Source organism: Sander vitreus, chromosome 15 (genome assembly GCF_031162955.1).
Source record: "Sander vitreus isolate 19-12246 chromosome 15, sanVit1, whole genome shotgun sequence".
Lineage (NCBI taxonomy): Eukaryota > Metazoa > Chordata > Actinopteri > Perciformes > Percidae > Sander > Sander vitreus.
This window is the reverse complement of record NC_135869.1, coordinates 25,498,313-25,516,104: the sequence shown is the minus strand read 5'-3', so window position 1 is coordinate 25,516,104 and position 17,792 is coordinate 25,498,313. Positions and strand designations below refer to the sequence as shown.

The 17,792-nt window shown below is 44.6% G+C and overlaps 1 protein-coding gene across 1 annotated transcript; it reads right to left on the bottom strand.

Annotated features, from left to right (window-relative positions):
• Nucleotides 1–844: 844 nt before the first annotated feature.
• tnrc6bb.1 (trinucleotide repeat containing adaptor 6Bb.1) lies at nucleotides 845–16,957 on the bottom strand. Its single transcript, XM_078270587.1, is given in 23 exon segments — nucleotides 845–2,434; nucleotides 2,436–2,898; nucleotides 2,993–3,132; nucleotides 3,799–3,869; nucleotides 4,132–4,347; nucleotides 4,609–4,701; nucleotides 4,915–5,061; nucleotides 5,395–5,562; nucleotides 5,755–5,907; nucleotides 6,358–6,571; nucleotides 6,716–6,832; nucleotides 7,055–7,273; nucleotides 8,947–9,084; nucleotides 9,464–9,622; nucleotides 9,848–9,910; nucleotides 10,077–10,267; nucleotides 10,477–10,629; nucleotides 10,886–11,720; nucleotides 11,722–13,781; nucleotides 14,060–14,500; nucleotides 14,846–14,867; nucleotides 15,158–15,245; nucleotides 16,647–16,957. Coding segments are annotated over 22 exon segments (6,234 nt in total). The 5' UTR covers nucleotides 15,215–15,245; nucleotides 16,647–16,957; the 3' UTR covers nucleotides 845–2,320.
• Nucleotides 16,958–17,792: the final 835 nt, after the last annotated feature.

Below are 17,792 nucleotides of genomic sequence, written 5' to 3'. Positions count from 1 at the left end.
AGACCAACCATTAACTATCCCGTTTCTCATTTTGAGTCACAATGCAGTTTGCAAAGTAAATCCGGTCGTATTGGTTGCCTTTATTATGCTAGTAAAACACATTAAATAATAATTGTATTTTTCCTGTGATCCTTGAAGTTTGTTTTTCAGTTGGTACATATCAAGCGTCCTCCAGATGGTGCCCTGGGAAGCAAGAAATCCCACTTTTCCATCACTCAGGTGGCTGGCTGTAGCTGTGCATACCTATTTTGTTCACAAAATGTAAGGCCAAAGACATCTGGGAGTTTCTTGTGTCCTAAAAATGGGGTTATGTTCAGTGGGCTCAGCCTGGTTATCAGCACATATTTGAAATGGTCCTGTCACATAACGTTAGAAAATAAACCCGGGCCTAAATCTATAGAAAATATATAATAACATTTTTGTTGGCAACGGTATGTCCACTTAACACAATGAAAACCTAAACAGCTTCAGAGAAGGTCACTGATTTCATACAGTAAGCAGTGGCCTACTGTAGGATGACGTGGGTGTTAAATAGGATTGGTTTGGATGATAATGAGAGGGTGACAGATGGACACACTGGCTTGTTTTGCCGTGGCCCTGTCTATTAACTGTCTTTACGCCTATTGTAAAATATTTGTCATGCTCATCACTGTTACGTGCACAAAGCACTGTTTTTCAACGTTAACATACTGTGCAGTGCTTAGTGTTCACATACATGCAGATGCGGTTACACTGTGAAAGACCTCAGAGGAACACATAAGGGGAAGTTTCAAACTAGGATTGGTTTATTATTAACCACCATAGAGCCAGAAACATACACACACAAAATGACCACACAGACAAATTTAGAAGCCAATACTTTCATCTTTATTAATCTTGTTCTCATTTGTTTAAATAAATTTTTCCTTTGTAAAATCTCATAACGAAAACACTGAACAGGAGTGTTAAAGCCTGTCTTAATTTAAAACGAATACACAACAACAGAACATTAAAAACGTACGGTAACTCTCTGCATCTGTAAACAACCCATCCCACCCCTCCCTCCCACTCCACACAGTTTGATAAGATTTGGCATGTCCATTTACTCAACGCATATGCCTTCAGCTCTTTGTATCATTAAAATGTTCTTTTTTATTATTGCAGGTCGGACAATAAAAAAGACAAGTCTGCTAAAAAAACAACTTCAAATGAAAAGGAAAAAAAAAAGCATTAGTGCCAATATTTCTTAACACACAGTCAGCAGTATACCGAATGCACTCAAAACATTTTTGTATAGACCTTCTGTATAGTAAGCAGCCGTGCCCACATTATGACAGGCAGTAACATGCACGCGCACACACACACACACACACACACACACACACATTATCCTTACATTCACACAGACACGCACAAAAACTGGGGTGGTTTAATCCACTTACTTGGTCTCAGTCTCACTCATACTCATGTCCATATAGTGTGTATGACACTGCCCACAGTATCGACACATGGAGAAATGCAACATAGCCTCAAACTGCCAGCAATTTAACATTTATCACTGCAACAGTAACAAACATGTTCAAGAGAGAATAACAGAGAAAGAGTGCGTGAGATACAACAGTAGGAGGTCAGCACTTTGAAAACAGAACAATGACATTTTTCAATATTTTCACTGTTCAAAAATTAAAACCATACATACAAACAAACAAACCAAAAAAAAGAAGAAGAAACTTAACATACACAGTAAGATACAGTTCTGTTTTCAATCAGAGCTGTTTGCATGTGTTTGGATTCTGTCTCCGTTTTTCTGGGGACGTGAATACAAACTGCACTTCAACCTCACATCATGTAGTAGTTTTAAGTTCTCTTATACGATGAAGGTAATGCTGTTTACAGTGCCCATCTGTCTGAAGGCTTGTCTGTATTTGGTGTGTGCATGTGTATGTAAATCTGTTGAAAAGTCCCCTATTTACTAAGCACATTGCAATCCAGTCAAGTCTTTGAGACCAACTGACTTTTCATTCTTTTTCAGGTTTCAAGTCTAAGCAGTTGAAATCTTCATCTGTGGAAAAAGGCTGTATACACATCTAACAGTCCCTGCATTTGTTTATATAATAGCTTAAGTCTGGCCACGAGAATGTGTGTAAGCATGTCTCACTTTTCGGCTTGATGTGTGTGCACATTAATATGCAAGTATGCACATGGTGTATATGTGTATTACATTAATATGCATACCATGTAAATGTATGTGTGTGTGTGCTATAGTAAGTACATATGTATCCCAGTGTATTTTTTTTAAATCAGTGTGTCCAAACCTACACGTACAAATAGAGGGTTCTCATCAGATTGAATCAGCTCCTCCCCCTAGCAGGTCGCCAGGCAACAATGCGGCAGGGCTGTCCATTTGGTGCCTTTCCTCCATTTGCGGTGCTCCCCACAGGCTGCTGCTGCTGGGGGTATCCCGCACTCATGCCCCCCCAGAGCCCAGACCTCCCAGAGTCTACTGCCCCGACACCTCCTCCCTCCCCTGCCCCGTTGGTGCTCCACTGGGAAAAGATCCCCAGCCCAGGTCCTTGGGCTGAAGAGGTTTCTGAAGGACTGCCTGTACCATCGAGACTCTGCCAGGCAGAGCCGGAGGACCTCCCACTACCTAGACCCGCTGCTCCACTTTCCCCTCCTCCACCACCATTTCCATTTCCACCTGAAGTTGTGCCCGCTGCTGCCCGCTCATTCCCCGGGGAGTTACCGCCACTGCTGGCCACAGCTGTGCCCGTTCCAGATGAACCCTGCGTCCCACCAGCTGCTGACCCTCCTGAGCTTCCCCCCTCGGCCCCTCCGGCCTGGGAATGTGCAAAATAGCGTGCAACTTCTTCGTCACTCACAAATTCCGCCAGGATTGTGGTGTTGCCCAGAACACACCTGAGAGGGATTTACAAGACAAGGCTCTTTAGATCAACAGAAGCATGTTTAATATTAAGTATATGTGTATTAGTGAGGTTGCAGGTTAACCTACATGTGCAGTGCACCCTGAGCCTTGGCTGCTTCCTGCCGGCTGCTGTAGCGAATCAGAGCGCTGCCCTGCGTCAGGCCGAGGTGGAAGGTCAGCAGGGGGCCATGCTGCATGCAGATAGTCCTTAGCGTGGAGCCATCAATCTACAGAATCCCAAGTCATTCATTATTAGGGACAGGGAAAGGTTAGGGAATCTAGGAGGTTATGCAACATTTATGTGTATGAAGAACTGTTTATTAATAAATAACGCAGTGAGACTGTACACTGTAATTCTGTCGCACTTATAGTGTGATATACAGGTTGTACAAGATTGCACAAGCACTGAGCTAGGCGAAATTTATTTTATTTAAAAATGCTTTTCCCAGAGCAGTCTCATACAAGTGTCATTGTGTAAGCCCTAATTGATTAAATGGCTCATCCAACTTCACAATCCAATTACAGCTGGGTCACGCATCATCCCACTAATTTGCATAAGGCAGACTGAAGGGGAATACAGTTGAATGAGCACAGTGATTTAATGTTTTTTAATTTTAACCCTGACCAATCTGTCTGAGCAGCTGTGTTACTTTGTAGCCATGATCAATTCTGCCGTGATGAAGGGTTGAACGAACATTTCATTTCTACATTGCTTGTACAGCATACTCCCGTTAAATCTTTTCCTCACCTCTTCTGCTCTATGTTAGCTTATTAGACGGCAGGTTTACAGGTGGTGACATTGTTAGTTAGTAGTACAAAATCCCTGGAAATAGTTCATTTCATTTATGATTTATTTTAAGGATTTCCATCTCTCTCGACCTCTCACTCCTTACCTGAGGGGTCAGGTTGCTCAGCAGCAACCAGCAGCTGCCTCTGGAGGCAACGCCATCGCTCCAAGCTGAGCCTAAAAAGAAAAAAGAAAAGGAGAGAAGAGACAAGAAACAATAAGCGAGGACGTCATAGTTGATTACAAACACAATGAATACGCTAAAGATTTACTTATTTACAAAAAGACAATTTTTATGGTAGGTTCCACGATACTATAATAAGACCTGAGTCTTCATATCAGTGTCAAGAAGAGTTTCCTCTATACATTAGTTAAGTATTAGTTGACAAATGGTTATAAAATGATCTAAAGCATTTTCCTGTAAACGGCACAAATGTACCTGGCACAAATCTCGACTCTTGATTAATCCCGCTCCCTCCCCAGCTCCGGGCCAACCGTGGGCCTCCGCTACCCCATGGGGAGGGCGCGGCCTGCTTCTGATTGGTTAAGCCAGGAGGGGGGCGTGGCAGCTGTGAGCTGTTGCGATTGGTCTTCCACAACTTGTTTTGTCCGATGGGCTCTGGGGGCCAGCTGGGCTTGTACTCCGAGTACTTTCCTGAAGAGGAAATGGGGAGGTGGGAGAAGGGGGGAAAATAAGTTTTGACAAACAGACCACAGAAATGGGAGAAGAGAGGACGCAGTACATCGAACAGCTTTGGCAGCTTTCTGGAATAGGCATAACTTGTAGACCAGTAAAATACAGCGCAAACACAATTATAGTAACAGAACGAAATAAATTGCAAATAACAACTGAGCTAATACGATGAATAAGATTCAAAACGCAAGTGCAACATGTAAAAATAAAATGAATAAATACCTGTGCTGTGTGCATTGCTGAGGGGGCTGTCTGAGGCACTGTAGGGCCAGGCACCAGGTGAAGGCAGCGAGGTGTTGAGGGAGGGGTTTGGCCCTACAAAACAAAAAAGGTTATCTCAAAGTAACACATCCTGTGATAAACAAGACGAGGCAACCACAGTCCAACTGGACTGCAGATAGAGCCTGGGATGAATACTGTCAACCCTTTGCTCTTAGACTTACGGTCAATTAATGGCACATGGAGTATGTTTTCAAGTAAAACCAACAGATATGCTAATCAAAATATTTGGCACGTTCAGTCAAATACCTATGTTGTCTCGCAGTAACTGGTGGTCAGAGTCGTTGAGGCTCGGGGGTCCTGGGGAGCCAAGAACACTACCAGGGGTCATGTAGGGGTCAGACTCTGGGTCTCCACTGCTCTGGAATCCCTTCCAGGGCACACCGGGCTGGAACTCTGTCAGCCGAGAACAGAAAACGTATTGATAGATTGAAATTAAGTGCTATATTGCTATTTTTTTTAAACCAAACAAATGTAACCAAAATCCTTTTGTGGCCGTGTTTGTTGTTATGGATTCGTTTATTTAGGTACAATTTGACTATTTTTAATCTAACATTTGTACATATTGTGTAGCTATAAAATTAGGAGCAAATTAATGTAGTTTGTTCTTTTCTTTGGCATTACATGAAAATGGCACAATAGCTTCTATTACATTTTGTACAGTCTACTCATACTTTAATCCTAATTCATCACACTTTGGTATCATGTAGCAGAGAAAGGCATTTTCACCTGGAGGCCAGCTAGATGTGGCAGGTTTGTTCCCCATTTTACTCCCAGGGGTCCGGTGCCAGTTGTCTGCAGAGCCTTGAGGGGGAATCCCCACACCATCACTGCCCAGCATTTCATACTGGGAGTAAGGGGATCCTCCTCTCACCTTTATAGAACTAGGTAAAGGGCCTGTGGACAGCACACAAAGGAGAAATAAGGTCAAAATCACTTCATCGATCTGCAGTGGTTCATTCAGATACACTGTGGATGAAGGTGGCTGCCAATGCAGTCGAGACCAGACTGACAACATCCTGGGTTTGCTTTCCCACGTGTGAATTTTGCCTTTGCAAAAATCATGTTACAAACCACCTGTTAACCTACCATTCTTGTGAAGGGTTGTCTCAGGAGGAGACGGAGCTGGGGAGTGTCCCTCCATCATCCATTTGAAGCGGGATTGCTGTCCTACTGTGTCCTTCATTCCACCCATCATGGAGCTGAGCTCCAGTCCTGACAGGTTACCACCAGGGGCAAGCCCTGACAAGCAGAACAACACAAACATTCATTAGCACATTACATTCAACTAATGTTCAGTTGAAAACGTTTGGCTGACTGCTAAGTGTATTTCTTCCCTGAGTTTATGTTTAGCATCGCTGGGATAGGACCAAGTACTAAAGACTGGGGCCCGTTTAAAACGGAGGCCCATTGTTAAAGCAACAATAATTACAAAGGTAACACGTCTGAGTTTACACAATTTAGAGGGCTGTATGCCATTACTGCTGGTGAACACTTGATCGTAAATCTGTCTCTGATAATTTGCTGCATCATGTACCTAAGACGTGGTTCTAAAATGCTACTTTGGCAGACTGACAAACACCACTAAAAACATACAACTTCAAACTGCACACTAGTTTTATCTATACAGCTGATTGCATCACATCTAACCAATGGAGTCTGACCCACAAACAACTGGCCTGTTGAACTCACCAGAGTACATCCCTTGAGTTTTGGCATGAAGGTCTGATAAGGCCCCCCCCATTCCAGGATGTGAAAGGGGGTCTACCATGGGCTGTTTGGATAGGCCTCCTCCCAGGTGAGAGGGGGACAGTTTGGAGCTCCCTCCTCCTGCTGCTGTTGCTCCTCCAACTCCACCCTGCTGCTGCTGTCTCTGCTGCTGCAGAATAGCCATAATCCTTGCCAGCTGAGAAAGACAAGATTTAAGAAAATAAATCACTTTCAGATTAACTCATGTAAAAGTACCGCTTTTGCAGCAGAGAAATACAATAGTAATGGTTGAAGTCCTGATCACAGTGCATTGTGTGGTAAAGCACACGATCATGCTCACCTGCTGTGGGTCAGGCTGCTGCCTGAGAGACTGAGGCTGAGGGAATTTCCTCTGGTTCTGCAGGAGCTGCTGCTGCTGCTGCTGTTGCTGCTGCTGTTGTAGCAGGAGCTGACAAGCCTGTGGGTTGGTGGTGAGAAATGGAGTTAGACAAAGAATACATAGGCTAGTGCTCAGATACAGACACTCTGAGCATGTCACTAGGGGGTGGGTTTATTACAAGTCACAATGTATTTTTAAAATAATCCAATACAGAGTTAAACAAACGCAGGACTGTTGTACAAAAACGGTCAGCAATGAAATAGTTATTTCAATGTGATGATCTAACATTGAGTCACGTACTAGATGGAACTGCTGCATGTGGGGGTAAATGTTGCTGAGCATTGCTAGCTGCTGTGGGGAAATCTGAGGAGGGAACACTCCTCCACCAACACCACCGACCCCTCCGACACTTCCAACACCACCGACGCCTCCAACTCCTCCGACTCCTCCTACTCCTCCAACCACTCCAGCCACACTGCCACCAGGTGACGGCATCTGCTTCAGCATAGGACCCGGCACCTGCATGTCACAGGAATTACTTTATGTATGGCTGCTGATACAGACACTTGATGGAGTAATATGAGAAACAGGGATAATCCATTCATCGAGCTCCATTCATTCCAAATGTATGAATGACTAAACTAATTTAAATTCACAGTTAACAGTGCTCTTGCGCACCATAACGCCTTAGTCACAGATGTGTTGGCTCAAACTACTGACTAGGAACAAAGAATCTCGCACTCTCTCCAGTCTTGGTGGAGAAGAGGGCTCTGTATATTAAAAGGTGTTCTTGTTAAGATTGTGTTTTCCTTGTTGATATGAATGAAAATGAGTAATGTGACTATTAGGCTTCTTTTTCCCCCATTTTTAGATTTCCTTTAGTGTCTTTCTACTTTTTGAAGACACACTACACTATGTTGTTTAATATCGGACTGATTTCTTAGCTAATGTCCCTAGAGGGCCTTATTGTGATGTGAACCTACTTTCTATAATATTGGTACATTTTTACTATGTATATTTACAATTGGAGGAGCTCAGCATCATGTTTGTTTCTATATTTGGCGAGCTCATTGACCTTAATGTGTATGTACTGTATAGCGGATATGTTGCTGGTGTCCTCTGATTGGCAGCTTTTTCTCAGATGAGAGCCTATAGCATACATATATGTATGGTGTGGTTTTTCTATGTAAACTTTGCCTGTTAAGGTCTGAGTACCAAACATTGTTAATAAAGTGAGGACAAGTGCTTTTTGCAAACTGTAAAGCTTTTTTTCCCTAAAAGTAATCAGGTGTTGATTTATGTATTGATCAGAAATGTGTGTGTCCATAGAGCAGAGCAGAATCCAATTCTTTAAGTCAAGGCTTCAAGTTGCAACAAGTGTGCGGCTGCATTACTGTCTAAGGTCAGATGAATTAGACAACTAATGTGTCATCTCCTGTTTGGCAATTTTACAAGATGTCTGATAAACAAAGAATTGAGGAATGCTGTGACAATAAAACAATTATATAAACAGTTAATATACAGTACACATGAGATAAATCATGTGAGAGACAACAAGGCGATCAGGCAGCGTTATGGGCACTATTCAATTAGTAGTGAAAGTCACACAACCACACTTAAGCGGGATTAATGCTTCTGCAGAGGATCTATGCAGAGCTTTGCCGTAGCCTGAGTAAGTGGACTGAAGTTTTTACTTGTGTGTTGGTGTCTGCTTTGACCTCTTTAGCAGGGCTGGCGTGTGTGTGCGGGGGGAGTGTGTGTGTAGAGCAAGTGGGAGAGCGACGGGAATTAGCTTCGGAGCGAGTACAGACTCTAGAGGCAGAGTGGGAGAAACAAAGTGTCTCCTCCTGTGCGTTCTGACCACGGTCGGAAATCTGTAGTAGGACAAGTTAACCCTCTCCTTGATTTCATGTTGTTTATTGAGAAGGAGAACCAGGAAATGAGTAGGGGCAAATGAGACGCCGCCAAGCGGACCAATCGCAGTTGTTGCGATCTGCGTTGCCGCAATGTGTAGTTAAATTTTTGAGAGGTGCACGTTAGGCTACGGGGTAAGGTCCGGCGTAGGGTCCGTATCTCCACATATCTACCCACGGCGTCGATTTAAAGCAGAAGCATAAATTGGCTATAACCCTAATGATTTGGTTTACATTCTTCATAACTAAGGACATCAGAGACAAAAAAAAACAACCGACCTGAGCCGACAGGAACTGATGAGGCACTTGAGCACGTAAACCCTGGGAGGGGTTCATTGGATGCATGCCAGGCTGGTGCATCCCTCGAGGCTGAGGCATCCCTCCGCCACTGCCAACAAACATCCCATGGCCACCCATCTGGAGTACGATGAAGACCATACAATGTAACTTGTGATAAGTTTTCTCATATATCATTGTAATTTCTTCACTTAAGTCCTCAAGTTAGCACAACACAACCATGTAGCAGATGTTGTTGATATAAAAGTTAAAATACAAAATGGTAGCCAACTTTGAAAATGGAAGGTCTGTAAAGTGACTTAATACTAGTTGGCCATGTCACTACCCAATCCGAACCTGACACCTGATCCATTTTTAACCTATTCCCTGACCAATTGGCTATCCTTACCCTATCCATTCGAGGTCAGTGCCTAACCTAAACCATCTTTGCACATGCGTAGAACGGATCGGGTTTCCGTTACGGATCGGGCAGCCACATGCACTATAAACAGACTCGTACCTTTTCACCATAGGGTCCCATGTCAGCAGGACCCATGTCTTTGGAACTAGGCATGCGATAACCTCCTCCACCTCTTCCTCCCCTCCGCATCTCTCCGTTATAGTCAGTTATTCCTCTCTTGTCTCCTTCCATCTTTTTATCAAGACTTGGGTCATCACCCTAAGGAACAACAAAGTCATGAACACACTTGTTAAAAGAGGCCTCACTGATTATCCCTCCATCATAATAACATCAATATGGGTGATAGGTTTTGATTAAGAGTTTTATCTTTAGGGGAAACAAGGCCGCAATATGACAGATAAGACATGCAAGTAAACCATCAATGACACATTACAATTGCCGTTTCCATTAGCTAGAAATATTAAGATTTTTTAGTAATTTTACCAGAAGACCCATGTTTGAAAACTGGCGTGACACAGGGTTCATCCAGCTGTCCCCTCCTCCACTCTATAGGAAAGAAATTCAAACATTACTCTCAGTCAAAAAAGAAAATTAAGAAAAAGTGCAAATGACAATATTGAGGACTAAACCAAATAAAAACTACACACTACAATGAACCAAGCGAGGCAACTGAAACTCGTTTGTGTGTGTCCTAGAACCTCCTTTACCCTACCTTGAGGTTGCCTCTCTTTCCTCCATGACTCTGGCCCCAGCCTCCAGAGTTGTAGGAGGAGCTGTTTCCCTGGGAACCAGTGCTGTTCCAGACCCCTCCACCACCATCATCTTCTTCGTCCCAGCTGGGGTGACGGGAGGCTGCAACAGAGCCCTCTCCCTTCCCACCCCAGCTCTCCATGGACTTAGTGCCTTCAGCAAAACCAAAGCAGATGGTTATAACAATGTTGGAAGTCATTTCTCTAGATTTTCTTTGTAACTTGTGGTTAAAAAAAAATGCTGAAACCCTTATAATTGAGATGTGTAATGCTGCACTGTGTCTCAAAATCATAGTGAGCATAAACAACTGATATATAGGTTTTTCTAATATTTTGAATTACACACATTTTTTCTCTTCTTACCAAGTTTACCAGGGTTGGGTGAATGGTTCCTCCAGCCAGAAGCTTTGCTGGGTTCATCTGGATCGCCCCAACCTGTTGCTGAATCTGACGACTGGCTCCAAGAAGTCGTACCATTATCCACAGATTGTGCACCTCCTCCCCACATGCCAGGACCTGGAGATTTATGAACACACATTTAGAATGTGCAAAAGAAAAATGGCAACTTAAATGTGTTATTCTGATGACAAGAGTCGGTGAAGTCAATTATGTGTCGATAAGGCAGACATTGCAATTACTAAAATAACTGGTGATTGCAGATTACAGACAATTTGCAATACTTAAACAATCACTTCAAATGCTGATGCTCCATCTACTTTGGTTGTAGCTTGCCAAATGCACACTTATTTGTAATGGTACAACTTCTGCTTACCCACTGCAGCATTGCCAGAGTTTGCGTCCCTGCTGTGCTGCATCCCCTGCTGCCTTCTAGGTGGTTGTTGGATGGATGGTGGTGGGGCTTGCTGACTGTGGCTTTGACCAGGCGTAGCACTCTTTTTGTCCCACAAATTCACATTCTTGCTTTTGTAGCGGGTTGGGTCTCCCCAGGCTGAAGTGCCATCATCGATTTCCATTTTGCGACTAATGGACTGAGGGGAGGGCTCTTCCCAGCCACTGGGCTCCAGGGAGTCACCCCCGCCCCCAGAGATTTGGGGGATCGGGCCGGAGGTCCAGCCTGAACTTTGGTTCTGATTCTTGGATGGTGGACCTCCACCTCCAACATTGGACCGGCTATTCCACCCTCCTTGAATGGGACCTCCTTGTGGCTGCTGGCCCTGTGATTGGTGCTGCTGTTGATTTGGGGCTTTCATTGGTGCCACTTGGCTGTTTGGTATATGCGCTGCTGCTGTATGGGACTTGGAACTCCCCCAGTCATGGTGGGATTTGCCTCCACCCACATCTCCCCCTCCCCACCCTCCTCGCTGAGACCCCCCTTCATCCAAATGACCCCAGGAAGACCCCTTCTCATCAGAGTTGCTTACACCTCTGCTTCGCCCATCTCCACACCCGCCTCCAGGTATAGAGTCCCTCTGTCCCCTGTCTCCTCCTCCACACTGTCCTCCCCAACCACCTGACTCCCCTCTTCCATTCCCCTTCCATCCCCCTGTCCCTTTATCCTCTGGACCATCTGCCCATCCACTACCCTGCTCTCCAACTTCTTTCCAGTTTCCTCCTCCACCGCCTCCTCCTCCTCCTCCTCCTCCTCCTCCTGTGATCACCCCATTTTTTTTCTTCAGTCCCCCATCCTTTGCCCTGGTTTTCAGGTGGGAGATCCCCCCAGCCTCCAGCTGCCTTCCCCTGGTTACCCTCCACATCGTCCTCTGGCGTTCCTGGCTTTCTTATAGTGCTACCAAGCATGCGAGGACCACAGGTAGACTGTGCAGCACCACCATCCCAGCTATCCCTCATTGTAACGGGGCCAGAGTTCAGGCTGGTCGTGTGACTGCCAGCCGATGGATCATTAGTTATTGAACTGGTGTTAGATGGGTACCCAGGGCCGCGATTAGTGGTAGTGTTCACGGTTGCTGATGAGAATGCAGAGGAAGATGAAGTGCTTCTTTCATTTCTCTTTCTTACTCCTGTTGTGGTGTCCAGGTCCCAGGCCACATTCTGTCGAATCTGGGTCTGCCCCCAGCCCGTATTAGACAGAACCCTGGGGTCCAGGTCAGATCGATTGAGCATGCTGAGTAAGGCCACATCAGCATTGGAGTTCTGGTCGGAACGTTGGTGTACAAACGAGGCTTGCTCCTGCTTATGTACGCTGACATCACTCTCTCCTTCACCACTTCCAGCTTTGGACCCTGCTCCACTAGAGGATGAAGGCGGTTCACCTGCAGTGCCTTCAACCGGCTCTCCGCCTCCTCCACCCCACTCCCCGTCCCCACTTTCCATCCCTTTCTGATTGTCCCAAGCTTTTGTCATAGTTGCAAACTTTGGTGAGGCAGAGTCCTGCAAAACGCTGCCACCAATACCTACACTGCCTCCACTACTACTGCTGCTGCTCCCATCTCCTCCTCTTCCACTTCCTATTGCTAAGTTACTCGAACTTACACCTCCCACTGTGCCACCCCACTCTGCTTCTGAACTGCCTCCTTCCCACGCTCCCTGAGATACCGCTGGGGTATTTGAGCTACCATCATTTCCCCTACCCCACCCTGTCCTGTCACCCTGGCTTCCAAAGCCCCACACATTCCCTTCCTGCCCCTGAGCTCCAGTCCCTCCTCCACCCCACCCATCTGCCTGTGAGGCACCTGCACACAGGTCAGAGGACACTGGAGGCATGGATCTCCAAGAAGAAGAGGCAGCAGAGGAGGAAGACGAAGAGCCAGAAAGACTACCACTCCTTTCTCCTTCAACACTAGCACCCCCACAGTCCCTCTCAATGCCACCTTCTTGATTTGGTCCTGCTCCTCTTGCTCCCCCGCCTGAACCCAACTCTGGCCCTAGGTTTCCTAAGTGCTGCTGCTGTTCGCCACTCCTGGCTCCCACAGCTGTCTCAGTGTGCTGCTGATGGAGACCAGTTTGATTCACAGATGAAAGAGAGTGAGTGGTGATGAGAGTGGTGCTGGCAGAGAACGAGGAAGCTGAAGTAATGGACGAGTGTAGTGGAAGGCTATCGCTAGCCGAAGATGATGTCCCACCCTGCACCAGGGCAGGCCAGGCGGAGGGGTTCACATTGGGATTGAAATTGGCACCAGGGACACTGCTGCTGCCACCCACAGGGCTCTCCTGAGGCCCAGGAAGAAGATGGGAGACTTTGGAATTGTAAAATGCTGCTGATCCTAGCCCTGCCTCCCCCTGAGAGGAGGTGGAAGAGCCCCACACACCACCACTTGACTGAACACATTCATTAAGCGAGGAAGAGGAAAGAGGAGAAGAACGAGGTGAGGAAGGATTGTCCATGTTCCCTGCTCCTCCTCCTACTGCTCCTCCCTTCTGCTGGATGTTTTTCTCACTCCATGAGGCACTACTGTTGTTGTTGTTAGCAGGGCAGTCTTGCTCCTGCACCCCTCCTCCTCCAGCCCCGTCAGAACTCAATTTGGCCACTCCTAGAATGCTAGGCCAATCCCCCAGGTCCGTCCCATCCACAATCACCTTCCCGCAGCCCTGAGAAGAGGACTGGCTGCCAGAGCCTGCCCCCCATGTGGAATTTGCATAAGTTGAAGTAGTAGTAGTAGTAGTAGTAGAAGAAGACGACAGAGCAGCGACACATAATGAGGATGAAGAGGAGTTGGGGGGTGAAGTGGAGGATAAACCCAGGTTGGAATCTATATTGACAAAATTGAGACCATTCATTTAATTGACAATTTAAGCATTAACAAAACTAACAACTTGCAGAACGTACCACCTGGTAGACCCATTACTACAGATTACTAGTCAGTACCGTGAATGCATATCATTGTTGTCATATAAAACTTTACAACTACAGTTTTAGTTATTTTAATATTTAATGTTAACTGATGGCGTTTCTAAACCTAAAATGTGGTCTTCAGTGGATTACATATCAAACTTGATCATCTTTTTTTGTTCTGACGCATTTACCCACCTGTGCCTCCAGCTGTGTTTGCATTGGGGTTATCTGCTTCCTGTGAGGAAAGAGATGGGGCGGCTACCCAGCCACTGCCTCCTCCAACCCCTCCTGCAGCCCCATCACCTCCGCCTCCCCCCAGCAGCATGGAGGACAGCGGTGGCTGGCCCCTCTTCAGTAGCACTTTATGGTCCTGCTGGCAGCGAAATCTTGGTGGAACCTCTCTGGACATGTATCGCTGCTGCTGGGAGGTCTGGCTTCCAGAGGGGGAGGAGGAGGGCTGTCCGTTGGCCACAGCAGTCCGCTGCTTTGCATTGTTCCCGCCACCAGGAGGAACTTGTGCAGAAACCCCGGCTGCACCAGGATTGGGGGATGAGGGGGCAACAGGGCCAGGGCTGGGGGACACTGAGCCTGGGGTGGCGAGCGGCTGGGAACAGGAGGGCTTGGCTGATTCTGGCACTGAAATACACATATAATGAAGGGTGTAAACATCTGGTAGACTTAAGTACGATAAGACGATATGTGGTATAAGCTGCAGGTAGGTTAAGCTACTCTTTAGTAAACAGCTTAAGAAAAGTGGAAGAAAATGTGTCAAGTATCTAAAGTGTGAGCATACATGTGCATAACCCTGTACAATAAGTCTCATGGTCATCACAATACATTTAAGTTATTGCAAGGACAGGCTACTGCAGATAAAAGCATGTTTAACAACAAGACATAGAAGGCATGCCACTGACATGATCCAGTGGAATAGTGAGTGGACGAGTAGGATGATGAAAAAAAAAAAAGAGGAAAAAAGCATACCTTTGATTTTCTGTTCTGGCACCTGAAATAGAAAGAACAAGGGAGTCAAATATAGGTTACTAGGCTTTAGTCTTGCTACGGCAATTACATTACTATTAAGCAAACATTCAAAATATGGCAGAGAATACAAACATAACAAAATCTAAGCCCTAAAACTTCAGTAGCCTAATAAATATTCAAATTCTAATAAAACAAAAACAACGCAGGCCAAGTAAGTGGTAAACATATGAAGGCAGAATATCACACAGAATCTCTGCAAGATATATACAAAAAAAAAAAAAGTCAGCTGTGAATTTTTGTGAACCGGTTTACCTTCTGAGAGGTTTCCCTTTTCTTTTTATCTTCTTTCTTCTTTTTCTTGTCTTCCATGAACTACTGCTCCCTTTCCTGATTCTCCTGTCTGTGAAGATAAGCGTACACAATCAATTATTTATGTCACACCTCAAAGTACACTGAAAGTAATGTAATGCTCACATAGCATACCTTTTACACATTCACAAATTTGATCAAAATGAATGTGTATTTTACCAGACCACTGCTACGTATTATCCCACACAGTCAATGTTGTTAGGACTGTAATGTTAGCCAGGGGCAGACAGCCCTTGGGAGCCTAGCTTCTCATTGCATAATTCATTAACCAGCAAACGAGCAAACGATTGCAATTCTAACCAACGGACAACACAGGCAGCAGCCAAACAAGTACCTTCAAACTCTCCAACATTTCTGGAAAGTTCTTCTGCATTACAGTAGATATTGTAATGGCAGCATGATCCACAGGATACTAGCTTTAACATGAGTACATGACGGGATATGTCCAGTGCTCTCGCTGACTTCACACTTGTTTCCAACCCGGCCAAAATTAAACCTATATAATATGCAAATACACAATTCATACCCAAGTCACGTGAGCCCATTTTTGTGGAAAGACAAACATACCACAGGGGGCTGGAACAATCGTTTTTAAGTGTAAATGTAAAGTGTTCTCAGATACCAGAGAGCTGTAAATACGACTGCGCCCAGTGTTTCGGTTAGCTAAGCTGCACATAATCAGCATCATGTCACACAGCGCTTATGAAAGCTAACTGGACAACTTTTGGCTTGAACCTTTGAGTGTATCCTACATAAATGCACCAGCAAACATGAATATTAATCAGTTTATCTAATGTATGGGAACCCCTACAAGCAGATTTTTGCAGCCGCATTAGACGCAAACAGTCTGGATTTCATGAAAATAACAAGCCAGTAAGCAATAGCTGTGCAACTACTAGGGACCACTAGATGAGATTCATTGGGGTGAGCAACTAGTTAGCTAATGCTAGTAGACTTTAAAGCCGTTGATGAGCACTGTGCCGTGACCTGGAGAGCCGGGGGCTAGCGGCGGTAGACTGTCCCAGAGCAAGGTGCCTCTGTCGCTCCGCGCGACGAAACTAACCTCTACGCAGTTGTTTGCAGACAACAGGCACGACATATTAGCTAGCTAGCTAACGATATGTCCCTATTTTTTCAAACACAATGTATTTAATTTACATATTTCACTGTTAGAATGTGTAACTTTACAGTGGGAACAAAAAACACTACTGACAAGTCAGTGAAAAGACTACTAGCAAGCTGGTTCATCAGTAGTAACGGTCGACAGGGCCAAATTAAACCACGAACTTCAGTGACGTTTTTCAGCATTGCAACGCCAACAAGCGAAGCTCTTCTAAACCCCTTGTTTAAAGGCGGAAATAACTAACGTTATTAGCAAACACACACAACATGAACGCTACCAAAGCCCATCATTTTAATGTTGAATACTTACTTCGGGAATCACATAGGACATAAAAGTGCTGCTGTGCAAAAATTCTTGCAGACCTACCGCTAGCAGGCTAGCAAGGTAGCTAGCCTAGCGAGCTAGTTCTTCGAGGCTTTCAAGGCTAAATTGAATAAGAAATGACATCACCGAAAGGCGAAATGTTAATCGTAGAAAAAAATGAGGAAAGGCGAGTATCCTTTTTGAGCGACTATAGTTCTCAAGCTGTAAACAAAACATGCATAACCCCTTGATGACTGTCAGACGCTGTATGATCGGTTAGTTTACTATCGGCCATTTTGCTTCTGTGTGGAGGTTTAGCCAGCATATGATATCACCAGGCTGGTTGTTGATCAGAGAGGGGAGGAGGAGCAGGGCGCGTACCGACACCGTCCACCAGAGGGCGTCTTATCACTGGAAACATGACGTCATACACGCTGGGTGTAACAAATAGGTCAACCTGTAGCCCCTAAATAAGTTATATTGATTTCATCATGTCATTGTTTATTTATTATGTTTAGATACCTAATGTTTTATATATATAATTTACTTCTCATATATCATTTGATCGATATGTATTTTTTGTATATACTGAATCTTTAATTTCAGGATAAGAATGTCCATGACCTACTGAATGTTTAATATGTTTGTTTGTTTATGTATGCACCTTGGACCGAGGCAAATTCCACATACGTGTTCATATTGTGGCAATACAATTTTTTCTGAATGTCTGTCTGTTCACAAATTTTAATAAAGAATTTTATAAATACAAATTAAAAATGGGCCAACTACTGTCTATGTCAGTCTATGTATGTTTGTACTTCTGTATATGAACTTGTGTACAATAAATAGTGGAAAAAGGAAAAAAAAACAAATGGGTCTCAAATCTGTGACTATATTACCTGCCCAAGACTTTATTGGCCTTATAACATGTTGAACATGTTTACATGTTTTAGGCATTTATTCCACGTATGACTAATTGTTATCTTGCACACTGTATGTATTTGGATTTGTGGGGAATACTGTGATGTTTTTGTAACTTTAATTACAACAAGTCATTTTTTCCCATTACCCCAAAACAGCTTTTTAAGAGTTTTATTAGTATTTTTATATAATTTTTTTTTTTTCATTGATTTACTAGATTTCTTCCTCTTC